The 23,501-nt window shown below is 34.4% G+C and overlaps 1 protein-coding gene across 1 annotated transcript in view; it reads right to left on the reverse strand.

Annotated features, from left to right (window-relative positions):
* Positions 1-23,501, reverse strand: part of HCRTR2 (hypocretin receptor 2) — a gene marked incomplete at both ends in the record, with an annotated part of 141,721 nt that overhangs the window by 7,308 nt on the left and 110,912 nt on the right. The window contains 3 exons of the mRNA XM_082637721.1: positions 1,537-1,649; positions 9,425-9,540; positions 17,218-17,461. Coding sequence (XP_082493847.1) covers positions 1,537-1,649; positions 9,425-9,540; positions 17,218-17,461 — 473 coding nt within the window. The remainder of the gene's footprint in view (positions 1-1,536; positions 1,650-9,424; positions 9,541-17,217; positions 17,462-23,501) is intronic.

The raw sequence follows: 23,501 nt of genomic DNA on the forward strand, positions 1-23,501 counted from the left end.
GGTGGAAAAAAAAAAGTTGCAACATCACTATTTTGTTGAGGTCTAAAGAGAGCTGCAAATGGAAACGATATCTCTTTATAAAAAGAGAAGTTGTCCACTCAAAGGAATAATATTCAACACTAAAAAGAAATGAGCTATCAAGCCATGAAACAATAGAGAGGAAACTTAAATGCATATTACTAAGTGAAAGAAGCCAGTCTGAGAAGGCTACCTAAGATTCCAACTATATGCTATCCTGGAAAAGATAAAACAATGGAGACAGAAGAATGATCAGTGGTTGCCACGGGTAATGGGGGGAGGGATAAATAGGCATAGCACAGAGGATTTTTAGGGCAGGGAAAATACTACTCTGCATGACACCGTAATGATGGATACCTGCCATTACACATTATACAATGTATTTGAATACACCATCCAAACCCATAGAAGGTACAACATCAAGAGTGAACCATAAAGTAAACTGTGAACTTCCGGTGACTATGATGAGTCAATGTAGGTTCATCAGTTTTAACAAATGTATCAGTCCGGTAGGGGATGTTGATAATGGGGAGGCTGTTCATGAATGGAGGTTGGAGAGAGGTGGGAAATCTCTGTACCTTCCACTTGATTTTTCTGTGAACTTATAACTACTCTAAAAAACTATATGAAAACAAAGAAAATCTTCTTAATTTAAAAGGGAGAGAACTGAAAACTGGAGAAGAAGAGCTCTTACTAGGAATTTTGATGCAGCTCAGATACCTAGAGTTGAAACAGAAGGAAAACCTAACAGGTAGTTGCAAAAGTAACCTGCATAGTTTTTCATGCATCAATACTGCCACCTGCTGCCAGATGGAGAGATAGGACTTAACTACCTATTGCTTTTTATTAGGTTTTCTGCTTCTCAGGTTTGGTTAAGGCAAACCTTTGAATAAAGGAATAAAAATAAAATAAAATATTCTCTGTTGCTTATCATTTGTTGTTACAAAATTTTGTGGACCGACCCTTTAAAATGTACATAAAAACCGTGAATATCCTTTGTCTTCCATGAACGTTTCAAATAGCTGGAATTTGTAACAACAGTTACACAACTTGTACTTTTCCACTTCTTTTCAAAGTTATTTGATAATAGCAGGGAGTCCCTCCAAGTATAATATTGTCTTAATTATAAGCTCATGAAGATTGATAGGGATTAGTGAGCAAAACAATAACATTCAGCATGTGTAATTTTTTAAGAGTAAAATGTGCCAACAAGCACACCATAAGAACATCCTAGTTCTATTAAGATTATTCAGCTGTTGCTTTTATCTCTGTGCTGCAAGCCAGAACAGACCAATGTGCCTCTCACAGTGGATGTTGGATGGATTCTGTTGCTTTATCCATAACAAGATCCAAGTTTGTTAGATAATCTTTAATTTGAGAACAGAATTTTACTTTGATTTCCACACAGATAAATTAATGATACTTAATTAATTAAGGTGCTCCTTTTGAATATAAATATTCTCTCTCAAAAAGAAGCAAATGAAGTTAAGGAAAACCTGCCCTCAAATTGAAAAACACCTGATAAATGATTTCTCTTCAGATTCTGTATGTCCTGCCATGTAGGCTGATCTTTTCACATCGTGGTGGCCCCACTCAATCTTCTTATCCATTGACTGAGACTCTTTCCTCTTCTATGAGTCTTTTTTATAGATAGTCATTTTTAAAAATAATTGAGGAGAAGCTGCAAAGGATGTTGGAAATTTCCAGAAAAACTGTAGCATGAGTAACCCTATTAATGTCTGCTAAATGGCCTTGAACTGTTTCCTAAATGATCTCTAAGAGATCATTTAAACTTAAGCAATCTGTTATTCAATGCCACCCTGAGGGAAAAAAATCAATATCCTTCATCTGATGACTTCTGCAACCATCAGAAAGAGTTCCCATAAAGAGAAACTGCCACAGGGAGCATAACTATGGTTCCTGCAATCATAAAAAAAAAAAAAAAAAAAAAAAAAGCAGAAATGATGTCCCCTCTTAGATGATGATCTAAATAGAAGATGGTTAATCCTGCACTCATTGTGAAGAGACATACAATAATCCCCATCAATAATTTGTGTATGTCTAGAGAAAGTCAGCATAGTATCAGTAGAAATCACTAATTTTAACTGAGCACCAGGAATGATGCACAATCTGGAGTAATCATTAAAGCATTCTTAATAATAAGTTATTGTAAATCCCATTTATAGATGGTCAAGCAGACATTGAGAAGGATTAAATAAAATATCCAAGTCTATATCTTTAATAAGTGACAAGCCAGAATTTACATTCAGGTCTGTCTGATTGCAAAGTTCATTTTTTCCCGTTGTGATGCACCATTTCCATTTATAAACTTCGACACAATCTGATATGGAAGTTAGCAAATTTTTTAACACATGCCTAGTTACATAAAAGCAATAATAGTCATACAAAAGGGCTTTTGAGAGATCCAGGCTATGGGACTGTCCATGTGAGAAGGTCTTTTCCCTGTCATCTCAGCGGTGGCTCAAAAATCCCTGACTGTGGAAAGCACGCACACACACACACACACACACACACCCCACACACATACACACACAACACACACCCTTACACTCAGACACACAATGCACAGCATACACAGCACACACACACACACACACACTGCTTTTATTCCAATATCATAAATAAACTTTAAAATCACCTTTGAGGTGAAAAAACATCCTGGTGGAGGTATTATCACAGTTATGAATTTGAACTATCATGTAGATGATGTACATTGAAACCTGCCCTGTCTGAAGAAGTCTTTGTGGCCAACATAAGCAAATGTGCTGCAAACATTAAAAAGTGGATGAGAGAATATTATGAACAACCAGTAAATTTGTAAACTCAATGAAATTAAATGAAATGGATAAACACCATGAAAAAAAAAGATAACCAAAACTGACAGTGTCTTTACAAACCCTGTTACAAAAAACAAAACAAAACAAAACAAAACAAAACAAGATAACTCCAGGCCCAGATAGGTTCATTGATGTAGTATTCAATCAAACCATAAAGAATAAATAATATCTATCTTATTTAGACTCTTTCTGAAACTCAAAGAAAAGATAATATTACAACAAATTTTAATGAAGTCAGTAACCCTGATAAAGACATGAAAAAAAAAGAAAACCACAGACCAAATATCTCACATGAATAGAGATGAAAATTCCCTAAAAAATATATATCAAACCAAATCCAACAATAAATAGAAGGATAATAAATTTTGCTCAAAAAAGCAGATTTATTCCAGCAATGCAGTAATGGTTTAACATTTAAAAACATCAATCAATGTAATTTATCATATTAACAGAAAAAAACATGATCATGTCAATAGAGAAAGGAAAAGCATTTGAAAACTTTAACACCCTTGCATGTAAACTAGTAATAGAGAGAATCTTTCTCAACCTGATAAAAGGCATCCATGAAAAGTCTTTAGGGTATCATCCTACTTAACATGAAAGATGAACACTTTCTTCTAAGATTGGTAACAAGCCAACAAAGATTTCTCTCACCACTTCTACTCAACATTGTACTGGAGATCCTAACCAGTACAAGAAGAAAAGAAAAATAAATAAAAGGCATATAGATTGCCTCTATTGAGAAGACATTATTTCTTATGAAGAAAGTCTTAAGGAATCTACAAAAATGCCACTAGAACTAAACATATGAATTTAGCAATATGCAGGACGCTAAAGCAATAAAATCAACTGTATTTCTATATACTAGCAATAAATGATTCTAAATTTAAATTGAAAATAACACATTTCAATAGCAAAACATGTATTCTAAGAATACATTTAACAAAATGTGGATAAACTATGTGTACTTAAATTATGGAAATTGTTAAGAGCTATTAAAGAAGACCTAAATAAATGAAGAGATATAACATGTTCATGATTATAAGATTTAATATTGTTAATATGTCAATTTCCCCAAATTGATCTATAGATTTAATGCAATAAATCTCATTCAAAATAATAGCAATCTTTTAACTTTATCACTCCTTTACAACTTTTTTTTCTTTGTTCCACCTTGGCACTTCTCTTTTAGAATTTAGATGCACATGCTAAGTTCTTATGATCAGTATCATAACTATTTTCTTTGCCTCATTGTAGCAAGAGAATGTACGTTTTTATTATTTCAATCACTTAAAATGCTTTGAGGCTTGCTTTATAGACTATTGTAAGATGTAACCTGAAGACTATTCCATGTGCATTTGAGATGAATGCGTATTCTGCTACTTTTGAAGAGGTATCCCATAGATATATTAGGTCTAGTTGGTTGACAGTTTTCTTCAAGTCTTCTATGTCATTGTTAATTTTCTGTCTAGTTTTTCTATCCATGACTGAAAGATGAGTGTTGAAGTTTTCAATTATTATTATTGAATTGTCTGTTTCTCCACCTAATTCTTCTAGTTGTTGCTTCCTGTATTGTGGGCTTCAGTTGTTAAGTGCATATAGCTTTAGAATTTTTATATCTTCTTGATGGAATGATTTATCATTTGAAATATCTCTCTTTACCCATAGTAACACTTTTTATTAACGTTTCTTTTGTCTGATATCAGTACAGCTACTTCAGTTTTCCTTTGGTTACTGTTTGCATAGTTCCTCTATTTTACATTTAATCTATTTGTGTCTTTGAATATGAGGTGTATTTTTTGTAGACATCATACAGTTGAATCAGGTTTTTGTTTGTTTGTTTGTTGTTTGTTTTATCTATTCTGCCAACCTCTAGAGTGTTTCATTCATTTACATTTAATGTAACTATTGAGAAGGTGTAATTTACATGTCTCCCTTTGCTGTTTGTTTATATATGTGTGTGTGTATATATATATATATATATATATATATATATATATATATATATATAGTTTCTATTTTGTTCATCTATTCCTCCATTGCTTCTTTATTTTGTGTTAAACAGATACTTTCTAGTATAACATTTTATTTCTATTGTTGTTTTTTTCGCTACATTATTTTTGAGGGTTTTTTTTTAGTGGTTGCCCTGAGGATTATAATTAACAACTTAATCTGTTTAGATTAATGCCAACTTAATTTCAATAGTATACAAAAATTTTGCTCCAATATAGCTTCATTCCCTCCTCCTTTCTTTGAATTACATCTTTGTACATTATAAGCTGAAGATTCACAGTTTTATAATTATTGCTTTACAATGTTATCTCAAGTCAAATAGGAGAAGAAAAGAATTTCAAACAAAAATATATTTATACTCTCTTCTATATTTACCTACATAGTTACTTTTATCTCTCTGTGTGAACTTGTGTTACTGCCATTTGATTCTGCCTCTGCAATTACAATTTGCTGTTTATTTTCTCATACTAAACTGACTTGTTATCATCTAATGTTAATTATTTTAAGTTCTTTTTGAAGAATGTTGAAGAATAAAGGGCAGTAGATGAGAATGTGATAAAAATTGGAACAAGGAAGTTCTTTCAAAGTTTTAGTCTTTGGAAAGTTGAAATTTAGTTCCAGACTCAAGTATCAGTACAGTTCATCCCCAGCTCCTCACACAGTCCCAGACATATGGTAGGTGGTCAATAAATATTTGTGGAATGAATTAATATGAGTTCATATAATGAGTAAGATTGAAGTGTTGAATTATTTGAGAGTTAGAACTGAAAAAATGCTGTCAGGTACACAAGAGTTAAGATTTAGTGAGTCTTAAAAAGAGGAGTTCTAGAGAAGATCCTGTAGAATTTCCAGACTGAATGAGTTCTCTGAGACACATTGTCAAATAGAGAGAATATTTAAGTCTTTGATTAGAGCAAAACATTGGATAATTATTTTCATTGTAAGCAAGCAGGACCCTATGGGGCCTTCTAGGGACAGGCCTTTCCCCCATATCCTGAGTTGTTTTACAGATGTGAAAAAAACCCACCAAATGTGGGAAGCGGCCGCATGGCACAGGGAGATCAGCTCGGTGCTTTGTGACCGCCTGGAGGGGTGGGATGGGGAGGGTGGGAGGGAGGGAGATGCATGAGGGAAGGGATGTGGGAACAGATGTATGTGTATGACTGATTCACTTTGTTATAAAGCAGAAACTAATTAAAAAAAAAACCCCACCAAATGGAAGAAGTTAACTACTTGATAATCATGAGCACATAGCCCCAGGCCTCCTAGAGTCTATGGATAAGGACTGATAATGTTAAGCTTTGTGACACAACCCTGTTACCTCACCATCAGCCAATCAGAGAATTGTACATGAGCTGATCACATACACTGTGACATCCCTCCCTCACCTGGCTTTTAAAAATGCTTTGTTTCAGGGAGTTCAGGGGCTTTCTAGGGCATGAGCCACCCATCTCCTTGCATGGCCTTGCCATAAACTTCCTCTGCTCCAAACTCCAGAGTTTTCGTTTGTTTCACCTCACTGTGCATGGGGCTAATGAACTTGAGCTAACATAATGAGGTTTAAAATTCTTGAGAAAGTCAGACAAGGACAGACACTTTGCTCATTAATAATCGTACACTTAGATATTTCAAAGAATGTAACAGATTCCATGCATCTCTGTAATTTTAAGCAAATAAGACAGGCCCTCTCTTTGATGGCTCACTTGATGTAGACTGACACACATAATGCCTTGGAACTCTGTTTAGAGACATTAACAGTTGGAATTTGATAGTTGCTCAAGCATAATTCTACATAATCACCATTTGGGGTTAATTTACTTTATCGTGGCTGCTAAAGTGAACTCAGATGAACTTGCTGTTTTCTATTGTAATCTGTTTGTAAATGTTTTTAGTTTCACAGCCCAAGCATTTTACTGCAAATCTTCTGGATCATGTGGCTTGTACTAACCAAGATAATTCATCAAAAGAATGTGAATTATTTCTAAACCTGCAATACAATTTTGAGCTTACTTTAGAGTTTGAGAAATGGAGAACTATAAGCTTAAATAATGAAGAAGTAAACTGGTTGGGATTTGGTAGTTATCTGATTTTTTTTTTCTTTCTGTATGCGGACCTCTCACTGCTGTGGCCTCTCCAGTTGCACAGGCTCTGGACGCTCAGGCTTAGCAGCCATGGCTCACGGGCCCAGCCGCTCCGTGGCACGTGGGATCCTCCCAGACTGGGGCACGAACCCGTGTCCCCTGCATTGGCAGGCAGACTCTCAACCACTGTGCCACTAGGGAAGCCCTATCTAATTATTTAACAAACGTTTTTTGAATACATTTTTGTGCAAGGTAACATTTTAAGTGTTGGAAAGATAATGATGAACAAGACATTTATGTACACCCAAGAAATTTTAAAGTTATGTCTTTCTGTAAATAAATGAATAAGCAAAGATAAACGTCTCTTATATTTAATGCACACTACCCAGTAAAAATATGGAAGTAGGAAAGGCACTTAACACTGAATATTCTTAGTTAAAATATCAATCTAAATTATCTTTATTCCTACATGCTCATCAAAGTTTTTTCTCCTTCAAGAATTTTTCAAATTCTAATTTTTCTATGAACTTCTTCATTCTGAGTAACTGAGCAATAGATTCCTCTCTTTCCTCTTCTATCTAAACTTTCCCAGCACTTTCTCTTATTTTTCCACTAATTTTTTTCTTATATTTATCAAGCAACTGATATGTGCTATGCATGTACTAGGTGGAGGGCTACAAGATCAAGGCTAGTGTGTACTGTCTCCATCTTAGTAGATTAGAGCAGACAGACAAATATAAAGTCATTATCATGTTACTTAAAAGTACTATGAAAGAGATTTATCTAAGAAAGTAGTCACAGACATCAATCCAACACATGCTTATTATTTTAGAAATATAAGCAGAATGAGGTGAAAGGCCAAATAACAGCATATACTATTAAGATATTTTATTTAATGAGCGCTTTCCATGCTTGAGGCACTTGAATTAATGCATCTAATAAGTGTGAGGTAAGTGCTATGCACCCCTGCTTGGCACAGAAATATAAGTAATTGACAAAACTCCCGCATCTGTTAAATGGCAGGGTTAGAATTTAAACTCAAGCAGTCTGGACCTTGAGTCTGTGTTTTTGACTTCTGTATTATAACAGTTCTGGTCATTCACTCCCACTGGCCAGGTGGAGATTGTTAAGGAAACTATCCCTAGGATGTGGAAAATCACCACTCATGGTTTACAATGATACACATTTGTTATTTTAGTTACAAAGACTGTGGAACAGAATGCAGTTATAAGGTCAGAAAAGAAGTGACTTCTTTACAAAAATAGAGGAAATGAAAACATTTGGAATTATAAGACATACGGGGTTGAAAAACACAACTGTTGCTCAATATACAAGAAGTAAAAGATGATCTTGAAAATCGCTTTGAATAACAAGGGTTGAAGAAGACCCAGATTAAGATTCATCCTCAGACAAAAACCAAATAAAAGGTTTATGAAATCCTTTCAATGAGTAAAGTGGTCCAGTAAATTCTTTCAGTTGGATAAAATAAGTCAGAACAAACAGACTAAGGGTGTGGCTTTCCACAAGCCTGATAAGCTCAAAATACTGGCAATAAATTTAGGAAAAAAGAGATACATTTCTGAGAAATGTGGCATTTTAAGATACAATTTACAAGTACTAGAAGCTGAGTTATATTCTTTGTCTGTACCTTTACATGTTCGTCGATTTCCTTAGAGTCATCATGATTCAGCTTAAATGTCCCCTGGTCTGAATTAGATCCACCTCCACTGAGCTTTTCTCTGATCCCTTGTGCTTATATTTATTAAGGGGATTTTTGCCCTGGAACTGTTTCCTTCCCCTAGACTATGAATTCACCAATGACACAGACTAGAACATTTAGCTTTTTATCAGCCATGCATGCAAAAGTAATATAAATATTTGATGAATGAATAACTGAGTGAATGAATACATTCACTGAGTTAATAAATGAGTGAATGAATACATAGCAAAATTATCTAACATTTCAGTACAAATTAGCATTACAAATTAGCATAAACTATTTTTAAAATTCTCAATTCTGCCTGACTCTTCTACTGTTCTGAAAAAAAAAAAATCTTTGAAGTTGGAGATTTAACCCTATAATAAAAATGTATTACATACATCTCATCAAAAATGTATTACATACATCTTTACTTAAAGTCTCAGGAAACTTTAAAGGATTTTTTATTTGTTATTTCTCATAAAAAGTAAATTTTACAATATTATTCCTAGACAAAAATCAAGTCGATTAATCACAGTGGTTTAAAATTTAGTTATTAAGGCAGTTCATAAATAACATTCCCTAAACATCACCCTAAAAAAATACCTAGACATATGTTCATGACTAAGGCCTCATTATTTCAGAACAACACACAATCCTTTGCTAAGCATATTATATTGGTTCAATTCACTCTTAAATTTTGTTTTTAAGGACATCCTAAAGAAAACACAAGAAAGTTATTTGAAATCACTTACCTGTCGACACCAGAGTTTACGAAATATTTGCAGATAGGCCAACACCATAAGACACAGTGGTGCCATGTAGGTCACCAGAAAGAAACAGATGTGATACATCTTGGGGTAAATTTCACCTGAATGAAAGTTAAAATAATAAAATATTATAATTCATAGACTTTTTAAAAGTGTATCTGTCAATGTTTTGCCTTCAAAATTACTTCTATATGATTTTACTGTTATGTTATATACACAAAAGGGAAAAATGATTTATAATATTAACTACTTACATTTAAGTAATACATGCAAAGTCTTAATGTCATGTAATCTACTCACAGAGGAATAACAATTAGCCATTTCTTAATTTGTGCTACTACAGTCTATCCAGTCAAGTGTTCATTTATCAAAAAGCCTTTTTTTCTCTTAATTACATCTGGTTAATCAATAAAAATTAATTTGGATTGTCCTAAACTTGGATTTGCAAGGAGGGACATTACTCAATCAAAACTTAATTGCTAATGCTTTTGTTAAAATGGAAAAAGACAGTAAACTAAGTTGATTCCTCTTCATTCCTCTCTTGAGAGATGAGAAACTATTCCCATTTGTATCTCCAAATATGAATTCAGAAAGTTTTTGGAAAAATAAAACAGCAAACATTTGATAATGATTATTTTTATTGACTTACTAGAACATATACAAAATTCCTCTTTAAGTAAGTTGTGCATGTGTGTTAATGCATGTACTTTTAATAAAAATGAGATTTTTAGGGTTCTTTAAAGTTAGACGTCAAACCAATATGGGTATTTTCGTTTTTTGATATCCATCTTACTTATCAGGCATAAGCACATATAGGATTGTAGTGATTGCTTATTTATCATTAATTCTATGTGCACAGGTAATATATATCACAGATTAGGGCATTTATAAGGAGTCAATCGAGTGGCACTGTGGCTTAATATTAATTTTTAATTTTTCTAAAATATATCCATTACTGACTTTTAAAACACTTTAAGGGATATTTCCCTTTAACTAGTATTTGAATATATCACACTGATCAAGCTACTTTTACTTAAATGTAAAACAAGAAACAATATATCCTAAATGGATACCATGAATATTAAATGCCAATAATTTGATACAATTCTAACTAAATGCTAATAAAACAAAGTTTTTTTTTTAATTCTAAAAATTACATAACTTAGTTCGACTTTGATATTGGCAATGGGATTTGTTCTACACTATTATGGAAGATAATGCTATCACTTTCATGGAGTTTATTATTTTCGTTACTTCAGAAAATATGTAGAAGCATGAAGACTCAGTTATGTGATCAAATGTGGTAAGAGAAATTTATACTGAGGATTAACCAATAATAATTATAATGATGACCATAATGACTGATAACAATTATTGAACATTCCTTGAATTCTTACTGAATATATTTTAAACATATCAACATATCCTCATATCAATATGTGATACGTATTACCTGTGCACATAAAATTAATGATAAATAAGCAATCACTACAATCCTATATGTGCTTATCCTTGATAAGTAAGATGGATATCAAAAAAAGAAAATACCCATATTGGTTTGATATCTAAGTTTAAAGAACCCTTAAAAGTACATGCATTAACACACATGCACAACTTACTTAGAGAGGAATTTTGTATACGTTGTAGTAAGTCAACATATCCTCCACAGTACTGATTTCATAGTCTTATCTTCTAGAGTTTAATATTCTTCTTATTTTTATTCCTAAAACTGTCTTCTTTCTTAGATGTTTTTATCCACTACAATCTTTAGAGCATACAGCAGGGTGTGTGTGCTACCAGGAAGTCTAAGAGACCAATTTGATGTGTCATTTTTAGCTTCTCTGGGGCCCAGGTGGTTCACATCTAGCTCATCAGCTTCAGTTTCTAACTTCCTCTCAAGTTTATCCTGCAAAACAAGCCAGTTACATAAAAAGTGATAGAATCCGAGCAGCCTGACTGGAGGAATAGCAAAGAGCCTTTCCCTTTGAAGCGCCACAGCATTCAAAGTGCCATGCAGCATTTGCAGAGCCAATTTCAAAGGAGCTGGAGAGTGACCTCAGCACTCCCCAGGCACATGAATGGCTTTGAACTTCTTCTTTTTTTTTTTTTTTTTTGGCAGTACGCGGGCCTCTCACTATTGTGGCCTCTCCCTTTGCAGAGCACAGGCTCTGGACGCACAGGCTCAGCGGCCATGGCTCATGGGCCCAGCCGCTCCATGGCATGTGGGATCTTCCTGGATCGGGGCACGAACCTGTGTCCCCTGCATCGGCAGGTGTAGTCTCAACCATTATGCAACCAGGAAGCCCTGAACTTCTATTTGTTTTGAAGAAAGTGTCATATAAGCTTCCCACAAAAAAAATATACCTTTAAAGCTTACATACCTGTGAATCCCTGATGTCTGCATCAGACAATTAAATTGAGTGAGTGGAGAAAGGTAGATTTGGTAGGTCATTTATTTTTAAACTGCAGAGATGGATACCATCACTGTGATAAGTCTGGAGTTTTAAACAGACGGGAAAGAAAGCTCATTCTGCAACTGGTATATTTATAAATTGCTAGAAAAATATGTAATTGGCTGGTAAATGCATATTATGATAATGAACACCAACACAGAGAAAAATTGATCTAGCAAAATTACACTTGCAGGCTAAGATAGATTGTTTTAATAAAGAGATTATTATAGATAATTGGGGAAACACGATCATCTTAGATTCCTCATTTCATGCTTAGAGTCTAAGCTAATTGAAAACTCAGAAATGCCATTGAAAGTTTAAATTATATATGTTGAAACTATCTTTGAAGTTTCTCTGCACTTGATAAGCAATATTTTTAATATATTTTAAGACATTCATATGTCTAGAAAGTAGCTACATGAAATTTGTTCACTTAAGCATTCCTTAAATTAGAAAACAGCATTTTAAAGATTGACAACCGGGGGCTTCCCTGGTGGCACAGTGTTTGAGAGTCCGCCTGCCGATGCAGGGGACACGGGTTCGTGCCCCGGTCCGGGAGGATCCCACATGCTGTGGAGCGGCTGGGCCCGTGAGCCATGGCCGCTGGGCCTGCGTGTCCGGAGCCTGTGCTCTGCGACGGGAGAGGCCACAGCAGTGAGAGGCCTGTGTACCACAAAAAAAAAAAAAGAAAAAGATTGACAACCGTTAAAATTTTGTGTCTCTTCTCAACGGATGAATGGCATAATCTGCATACATTCTTGTATGTATATCAAACCAACAAATAAGGAGCAAATGTGGATCTTTCTTTAGTCTTTGAAATCAGAGATTAAAGAAAAATGTAATGTATTAGATAGATAAAGCTTAACTTCTCTTAGGTGAGTTAAGATCCATTGTTAAGTGAACATGTTAATATAATTATCTAAAAATGACAAACATTTTCTCCTTCATGTGACACCTCTCAAGGATTCAATGGAAAATTAAGTTAAATATAATTTTCCAAATATTCAATTTGGACAGTCTTTTCCAAGTTCATGTATCCATAAAAGTTTATCTGAATCTTTAATATATTTTATTATCTTCTCCCTAATTAGTGTTTTCAATAAATGTTCCTATTAATAAACACACATATGTATATACTTTCCAAATCTCATAATTGGCCAGATACTATAATTAGCTTGAATATAAGGAAGGGCTCCACTATTATTATTAGTTTTCAGACCACCAAAGAATAATTTGGCAGTACAATCCAAGAAGAGGGAGATTATAAATCCCCGGCATCCAAAACAATGTTTGACAAACAGTACATGTTCATTAAAAGTTGGATGAATTACTGGTAAAACATATCTCCGATTGAGTGGGAAAATAAAGTTAATTTCTTCCAATAGGATCTATCCTGTGAAACTATGCCTTTACAAACCAAGCAATCAAGAAAGTATGGTTATAATTCTGGAAGAATTTTAAACTTTCAGAAGTGTGAATTGATGTGATTGATGCAAACAGTGAACATACACAAAAACATAATTTAAACATCATTAAAATAAATATTAACACATTTTATTTGTTTTTGAGTGTCAAGTGTGTCTGCCAAGAACTGAACAGTTTGTGGTCTTTTTTTGAACAAGCCATAGGCAATGATCAACATAATGAGTTGCAGAAGTAATGTATCCATAAAATATTACATATTTGTGGTCTTATTTCCAGTAAGATGGAGTTCTCAGTTATTTTGCACCATGAGTGAGACAGCATTTGCAAGACTTTCCTAAAAGTTATTCGATAGATATGAATCAGGTGATCACATAGTTTATTGACTCTTTTCACATTGTAATATTGGTTGTAGAACAATAATTATATCTCTGTCTACTTTTATAACCAAATCATTGATTTAACTTAGGATAAAGATAAGAAATCAGTTTATGAGTTAAACTCAAATAAAAGATATTTCACAACAAATTTTTTAAAATTGGACTAAATGGACTTTCAAGATGTTTGAACTTTAGAGAGCTAACCCTGTAAAATATAATTTTCTATGGTGATTTTAAGTTGTGACTATCACATATGTGTCCAAGCTTTAAAATTTTAAGTTAAACCTAGATTTATAAATAGCTTATATTAACAAAACTTATGTTACTGTAAAAATCATTAAAATAAACTAAATGTCTAATGAGCAGAATAATAAGAACCTGCTTTTAATTTTTTATGTTCTTCTTAAAAACATGAAGTTATTGATAATTTCATTTAATATATGAAAAACTAATTTCATAGATTTTATTGCTTGATTTTGTGGATGATCAACTCAATTCAGTATCACTTAGCTTTTAAAATCATTTTAAGTAATTATATGCTAATATAAAATCACTTTCAAATAGCTTTCCTAAATGACTTCTGAAGACTGAGTTTAGATTTTTAGGTATTTGACAATAATTTCTTTTTTTTAAGGAAAATATCCCTTCTATAGTTAAGTAATAAAATTTGAGAGGTTGGGATGCCTTTTATATATTTATATCTGTTGCTCAAAGTTAATTAGGAAATGATGCAGCTATTTACTTAATCATGATGACTAACGGGATTCCCTAGTTCTGCAATCCTTTTGCTCATGGGAGTTAATGCAACTTCATCATTCAGGGCAACACTAAAAAAAGGACAAGTTTATAAAATCAGTCCACAGACTTATAAATGAAATTAATTACCCAAATACTTTAGAGGAAATATTACTGACACATATTGAATAATAGGTGGGAATTTTAATCTAATTACCATCTCCTTAAACTTAAAGAATCCCAGCTTGTGAGTTGGAAGCTTCTGAAAGCAGCTCTTTTGCACCTTTCCTGTTTACCCATTTCTGTTCCCCTCTAACCTTAAAAGAATCTGATTATAGGAATGAGATCACTAGGCAATTGAAACTAACTCCTGACTTATGCTCTCCTGAACACACACGGTGCCTTGCCTAACCTGTGGATTCTTTTCCTAGATTAAAAGAAGTAAGAATGAAGAAATAAATAGTTAAAGAATGACTAGCTCTCTACGCCCAACAGCCCCCTTAGCAATCCTGCAGGCAGCCCATGTGGGCAAGATAAAGAAGAGAGAGTCAGCCAGCCTGCACTCAATGCAGAATGATGCAGAATCCAAACTCCTGCCTAGATGATTCACTGAGATTCTTCCCCCTTTTTTCCCTTCAAAAATGGTCAGGGCTGAGCAGAATCTTTGGAGGTGGTCTCAGGACATGAGTCCACCTTCTCCCCAGATTGCCAGCTTTTCTGATTAACACACCTTTCCTTTCTACTGACACTTGCCTCTGGAGTATTGACTTCTGAGTGGTGAGCAGCCGAACCCGGGTTTGGTAACACTTATATTTAAATGTGCTTGTTTGCTTCATAATATTGAGCAAATAATTTAATTTATGGTTCAGTTTCATCATGATTAACTAAAGCATTCTGATCAAGAGATCTTTAGGCTCTTTTCCAAATATAACTCATTGCATAGGAATTAGATAATAATAAGAGATATGTCACATTTGACCCCCAGCCCACATTTTCCCAAACACAGTTCTTTAGACCACATTCCAGAAACTACAAGTTTGGACTCTCTTCCTTTCTTCTTTAAGGGATGGTGCCCATTGTGTGAGTTTTCCTGCTTCCTAGGACACCCTTTTCCCTCTTCCTTGTCTGGAAAAGCCCTGCTCATTTTTTTTCTTGGTAGATTATCATCACTTAATTGGCCAAATTATTAAATTGTACACTGAAAGAGAATCACACTCATGCTAGTGAATCTCCACATTTTTTAAATCTTTCTTAAACTGAAAAATAAGTGAGATACTTAAACATTAAGACATAATCAAATAAAAAGGCAAAACAAGTTCATTCTGAGAGAACAGAGTTCAAACCCTGAGCAAATGAACTGTCCCATGAGCTTCCTCCCTGCTCATCTTTAATGCTTTGCTGAAATGTTAGCAGGTCCTTATAAACTTTTGTTCACATGGCCAGGACTGAGTCTGTCCTCTCACTTGTGCTCCTAGCACAAGTATATAAGTATATTAAAATACTAATCACACTATAAACCTTTATTTATTTGTATTTCAGCCTCATTATATACAATGTGTTCCCTTGGGCAGAGTCTATTTCTCTTCAGGTTGGCACAATTTCTGACATATCTTAAGTACTCAAGATGTTGTTTGAGCATTAAATAAATGGGACCGAAGACACTTAAGGGATACTTCTATCATTCTGGAACTTTCTACACATTTTGTTTTTGTCTTCATTGTTAATGGGGAAACTTGGGAAAAACTGAATAAAATACAGAAAGGAATACAGCAAAAGAATTGCAATTGAAAGGAAGGATAAATCTCAATTTTTAAAAGGCGTATTTAATATTTACAGTAATAGATAAAGCAAACTTTGAAAATTTAATTATTATAGGTCTTTGGATAGCATATGGAATAATCTCAGTGTCTTTTGAGTTTTATCTTGCTGCAGTGAAAACATATGCCTAATTTTTCAGTTCCTGATTTTCCTCTTTTCAGTGTTCCAATAAAAGAATCAAGGTAGGAATTAGCATGAATTCAGAGATTCATATGCTTGAAAATACCAGGTCCATGAACAATCCTTGGCGTGCACTGCATCTGTTGATATATCTTTCCAATAAACAAATGCTTTCCTAATGTTTACAGTTTAAATATGAGCCATTGTAATATACTTACCCAGAAGAGAACAGATTGTTTCCTTTAAATTCCGTATGATAATTTTGTAACTAGTGTTGAAATGCAGGATTATTTTATTTTCTTTCATTCTTTGCTGTGTCCAGATTTGTGCCATCACCAGGCATTGATAGAGGTGTTTCCACTATTACAGAAAAACCTCAAAGACTGTTGCTGAGAGTTTTGAACCAAAAGAGCATAAGGCCTCCAAACTTGATTGTTTAAATTTAACCACTGAACATATCAGATGGGAAACCAAAAAAAGATTCATAATTTCATAATTAGTGTAATTCTTAAGTCAGAAAATAATTATGCCAGTGATAAAATGTATCAGTTTACTATATTATGAATAGAGAAAATGTGTGTAGCTAATCTGACTCAGAGAACAGCATAGGTCCACGGGCAAGACATCCATGTTCCCAGGCCAGACATGGTTTTAAAATGAAAAATCCAGTTGTATTTGAAGCCCGTTAGGAAACCTGACACCTGAGGCAATACTATGTTCTACCATGTTATAAAATAAAAGATATTAACAAATGCCAATAAAATACACGAGGCCAGCTTTACAAGGGCTATGCAAAACAGATTTTCAATTTGCAGCTGTCATATAAATGTAAGGGTCACAATGGACTTACCGCCCCAGTGCTCATCACAGACTGTAAAAAGAGTGGTTTTATTGGCTAAGCCAGGGAGCATGGTGCTGCACTCCATGACGATGGCCTGAGGGATCATTATGATGCAGGACACGATCCAGATGATGACGATGCTGTTCCGGGCCCGCTTGGCTGTGCTTTTAAACATCAAAGGGTGACAGATCGCATACCACCGATCCAAGGCAATGCAGCTCAGTGTGAGGACAGACACAGACACGGACACGGTCTAGAGAAGAAAAGAAAGTAGTACAAGGGAAGTACCCGGTGTTACATGGACCACTCTCAGTACTTTTACCCTATCAGAAACATAGGCACAGAGATAACCAGATTCAAAGTTGTCAAAAAACATTTCACACAAGTGCTTTCTATTAAGAAAAGAAAAATCTCTGCCAAAAAACAATATTAGAAATGTATTAGGAAAAAGAATACCTTTTTTCCATTAAACATAAAATGTACTATACAAGCCTTGTAATCATTTTTTTATGCTAACTGTTTTAATCTATAATATGGCATTCTTTAAATAATGATAATCATGATTTTGTCTTGAAATTTTTCTATTGATAGGGGAAATCTTATCTTGGAATGAAAAAATAGTAAAATATATATGTTTAGTTTGAACTGGAAAATTCTCTGTAACTTATAGAGAATAATACAATGACATGTATTTCTTTTAAATTATCATACAAGAATCTGGTTGAAATTGCATTTAATTAGCATTTTTGAATTATAGGTATCTCATTTCCTATTTTTAAATAATCAACGCTATTTGTACATTAGTTCATTTCCAACATGTTGCACCCAAAGAAAGGCATGAGTCACGATTAAAAATAATTCTCTATATGAATCTCATTACCATAGTTTGCTCATTGCTGGAATAAGCAACCTGCCTCTAAAATTCATATAGGTTCACCCAATCCAGATTTCTATATAATAGCACCACAAACAATACTTTAACTTGGAACTTTAAGAAAATAGTAAAGAAACATGTCAAGCATGCTTATCCCCACATGATCAGTTTATGTAATTATATTTAGTATATTCTATACTGGATGATTGGATCATTGGTTCTGACAAAATCAATGATCTCAAAACTCTCTCTTTAAAAACAAGCCTCTTGCTCTTTTCTGTTATTTCTTTTACAGATTTCTATTTATTTTCTTCTCAACATTTATAGTACAATTATTTTGTTTAATTCATTAATTTACTGCTTATCTTCTCTACCAGAACAAAAACCAATGGCAGGAGGGACTGTTGTGTTCACAAAACAGTACCTGACGCAGTGCTTGATGTGCTTAATAAATATTTTTTTTGAATTAAGGAATAGTCATAAGCCTCAATCTAATGTAATATACATGGCACAGTTATCTTTCTATATTTTTCTGTCCTAGTTGTACTGATCCCATAAAATGTGAATGAGCAGGTCTCTCTGCTTCTTACATCAGGACCTTCCTTGTCGATGCACTGACTGTAGGTACAGATGAGTGAGAGGGATCTAAGGGCTGGTCCAGCACAGGAGGAAAGGCTCTGGGTTAAGCATTAGGACCACATATCCATTCTCATCTCCTCCCAGCTAGCTGCACAATATGGGTCCCCTACTTAAGAGCTGTAGGTAAAATGTGGATGGGTTATTGTTTGTTCATTTGTTTTTCTATTAAATGAGTAAAATGATAGGATAAGATGCTTGCCAACTCTGATTCTTTTGATTCTCTTTGGAAAAGGCAGCCGAGTGTGGTTGGAGTCAATTCCACTACCGGGTCTCCTGGGTATGTGCCCCACTGCACTTGCCAAATGCATGACCTTGGGTAAGTTACTTAACCACTCTACGCCTCAGTTTTCTCATCTGTGTGAGAATGTATGATAATCGTAGCTGTCCATGGAATTGTAGAAACTGTCAGTTGAGATGTGAAACACCTAGTCCAGGGCTGGTATATAAATGCTGTGTAAGTGTTTGTTATTCCTTATTATGATTATAACATTATGATGGTCATTATACTATTAGTATTCTCTTCTATTCCTGAGCTTGGAGTTCTAGCTTTTAATAGGAACAGACTGCTTTTTGGTGAAGTGCAGTCATAGAAATTACAAATAAAGGTGTAAACTATGCTAAATTCTTGGAGGTTAATTTCATTTTAAGTGTAATCCTAAAGGGATGAACTCCACCAGAGAAGGCTTGGTTGATGGCACCTGGCAATTCCTTGGTGCTGCCTCAGAGAGCATTCACACCTCCTTCTCAATTGTCCCTTTCTCCTCCAATTTCCATTTCTTCCCTGAGAACGTGTCAAGCACCCAGGGCCCTTCCATACTCTTGCCAACCTGGGAATAAGTCAGTGATTGTCTAGCTCTGCACAGTTGACCTTTCATAGTTGCTGAGCCAGGGCTATATTTATGCTTTCTAGCAATTAGAAATGTAAAATGCTCATCAAGACCTAGTGTTTTATTTTTCACGAATTCTAATCAACATGGGTGAATGGGATAGAAGTAGTGTGGTTCAAATTCTGAAGTCATTTCTATTAGTTCCCTCTATTGTTAGATAGTAATAATCAATTCAAAACAGTGCACTTGAGAGATGGCTGTCCAGTGCCAACAGTGAGCCAGGGTGCAGCACCTTCTCATGAGAGAACATGCTGGTTTGGTTAATCTAGCAGTAGAATCAATTGCATGGACCATTGACCATCAGTGATTTAATAGTTACTGCTTGAGTACTACATCTGTTGGTGTATAATATACTATAGTATTCAATTAGCATCCAATTTACATGATTTTATTGAAGGGGATATATAATTACACCTTATTATAAGTGATTATAAATGAGAGTTTTGTTGTTGCTTTTCACTTGTAGGAGTACACTTCCAGGTGCCTTTTTCATTGAGATTTTGATATTAGCTCAAGTCATCTTGATAATAAATCATTTAAGAAATGAATGTAGTGCAAATCATGAACATTGTGAGTGAAGTGAGATGATGTGAACTTTCTTTTGCTGTGGGTGCTTTATCTTGCACCCATCCTATGAGTACCCTGTGTTCAGGGCAACGTGGGAAGCTTTCTTTGGTAGAGGACTCAGTTTCACGCTAGTATATAAATGTGACAAAAGGGACTCAGAGATCCATGACAAGTAGAAATGGAAATTTTGCCAAATCACAAGTTTGGATGACAGGCATTAATGGATTGGAAGGTGGAGAAGTGTGACTGAGAGTGAGGGAGCCTGTCCCATCACCCAACATCCAAAACTCAGTTGGCTTTGATTCTACTTTTCCTGGCATTTCCTGTGCAGAACCTCTTCTGCACTTACAAAAAAAAGTCACTCTGAAAAAGCAGTCAACTTCTCCTGTATGTGTGAGAAGAAAAGTGAAATATTTTATATTTTTTTCTAGAAATTCATGATAATTATTCAGCAAATAGCCCAATAAATGTTAATGGTAGTGGACTTATGGAGTGATTAAAGATATAAAAGGGGCATTTTAATTATTTAGCTAAGTTTTATTATATTTGTAAGATTTTTAAGATTGATGAGAGTTTGCTGAAGTCTTACAGCATACCACTCATAAATCTAAAGGTTGCATTGAATTGTATTTAGAAGAAAAATAACATATAAGTAATAGGAGATTAGTAAATGTCCAAAGAATCTTAAATGCAACCAAATAACCTTAAAATTTGGCTGGGTGTTTTGTATATGTTTTTAAATACTCAGTAGGACATAAGTATCGTATGAGGGACCATTGCTTTCAGAACATCACAATTAAGGGAAAAAAACTACTCAAATGATTGGCTTATTGCACATTGGCCTTATTCCTTCTATTTAGGAAAATTCTATGGAAAATGGATAATAAATATTGAGAGAATTTGAAGATGTGAGTTATACCTGTGCCTCAATATTTTTGTGCATTTACAACTTTCCATCAAGAAGTAATGTTGAATGAGGTAATGAATGGGTCAGATCTTGTGGTTATCAACAGTTTTGTCCTTGATCTATGGAGAAGAGGATCAACTTTTGATCCTCTGTTGTTTAGTCCAGTTGACTAAACTGGACACTTTATAGGGAAGCAGATAGAAGCTATCAAGAGATGAAGATGTTCTTTCAACTGTAAGACTTGTTAAGTTGTGCTGCTGGAAAGAATACTGTCATAATGAACATTAAGAGAGACCCAGGCTCTGCATCACTCATGGCTGCACGTTGCTTTCAATCTGTCCTTGCATCCACATAAGAGAATCTGGAATACCTTGTCTATAAGAAGGTATTGCTGTGCATTAGAGCAGGGCTGCACCTATTACTAGGTGATGCATCCCTCTCCATCACCCCACTCTCCATCAGGGAAACTTCTGGTTTGCAGAGAGAACAACTCAGCCAACAAAAGATTCTGGGCAACTTAAGCCATCTTAAAACTTAAGAAGATTTCCCCAAACTTCCCCCTGGGTGGTTACTGGAGCCAAGAGAATTTAAAAAATGCTTTCTGGAAGCACCACAGAAATGGTGACATATTAGAATTCTATGCTATTTATGATTTTCCCAGTGTCTCTACATAATCATAAGACGCATTGCTTACTGATTTTTTTCTATGGTGATATTTTTCTCTGTTGCCCAATGTACTCTTTCTCTCAAAAAATTTTGCTATAGTTTATTTTTGTAACCCATTCATGATTTTCAGCCGACTGACAAAACTAACCTCGCAGTTAAACTTAATGCTTGCAGCGAGGCTTAAACTTTCATGGCATTTCCCACTTAGTAGTCTTTCAGTGAGGTCTGACCTAAAAATTTATTATTTCTGTTTATAATGAGTCATTGAAGAACTATTGAGGTAAAGATCTCTTTGTAACATTTCAGACCCAAAAGCCTAATTTATATAATTTCTAATAATGAGCCATTTGTGGTCTCTCTCAACTTTTGTTTTTGCCAAGACTTTAGTTTTGGAGTACTTTTAAGACCACAGCAAAACTGAGGAGAAGGTACAAAGATTTCCCTATACCCCCTGTTCCCACATAGCCTCCCTCATGATCAACATCCCCCACCATAGTGGTACTTTTGATATAACTGGTGAACTTACACTGGCACACCATAATCAGTACACTCTTGATGTTGTACATTTGGACAAATGTATGAGGACATGTATCCAACATTATAATATCCTACATTATACTGCCTTAAAAATCCTCTGTGCTCTGCCTGTTCATCCCTTCCAGCCTCTGACAACCACTCATATATTTTACTATCTCCATAGTTTTGTCTTTTTTCTTAATGTCATATTATTGGAATTATGCAGTACATAGCCTTCTCAGATTGGCTTCTTTCACTTAGTAATAAGTATTTAATACTCCTCCATGTCTTTTTACTGCTTGATAACTAATTTCTTTTAATCATTGAGTAATATTCTATTATCAGGTTGTACCCCAGTTTATTTACCCATTTATCTACTGAAGGACATCTTGGTTACTTCCAAGTTTTAGTAATGATAGATAAAGCTGCTGTAAACATTTGCATGCAAGTTGTTGTGTGGATGTAAATTTTCAGGAATGCAATTGCTGGATCATATGTTGGGACTATGTTTAATTTTGTAAAAAAAAAAATCAGTTTTCCAAAGTGGCTGTAACATTTTGCAGCATTCCTACTAGCAATGAATGAGCATTCCTGTTGCTCCACATCCTTGCCAGCTTTTGGTATTATCAGTGTTCCATAGTTTGGCCATTCTAATAGGTGTGCAGTGATATCTCATTATTTTAATTTGTATTTCGTTTATGATATGTGATGAGGGACATCTTTTCATATGTTTCTTTGCTACTTGTATATCTTCTTTGGTGAGGTGTCTGTTAAAGTCTTTGGCTCATATTTTAATTGGGTTGCTTGCTTCCATACTGTTGAGTTTTAACAACTCTCTCTATATTTTAGATAATATTTCCTTATCATCATGTCTTTTGCAAATATTTTCTCTCAGTCTGTGCCTTGTCTTCACATTCTTTTTACATTGACTTTTGCAGAGCAGCAGTTTTTAATTTTAATGAATTCAGCTTATCAGTGATTTATTTCAAGCATCAGGCTTTTGGTGTTATATATAAAAAGTCATCAAAACACCCAAGGTCGTCTAGGTTTTCTTCTATGGTATATTTTGGGAGTTTCATAGTTTTGCATTTTACATTTAGGTCTATGATCCATTTTTAGTCTATATGTCTGAAGAGTGTAAGGTCTGTATCTAGATTCAATTGTTCTATCTGCCCCAACTTGTCATTATCAGGAGCATATTGTCATTTCCTCCAAATATTATGAAACCAACTGGGAG

This window comes from Mesoplodon mirus (assembly GCF_964341445.2).
Source record: "Mesoplodon mirus genome assembly, chromosome: 12".
Classification (NCBI taxonomy): domain Eukaryota; kingdom Metazoa; phylum Chordata; class Mammalia; order Artiodactyla; family Ziphiidae; genus Mesoplodon; species Mesoplodon mirus.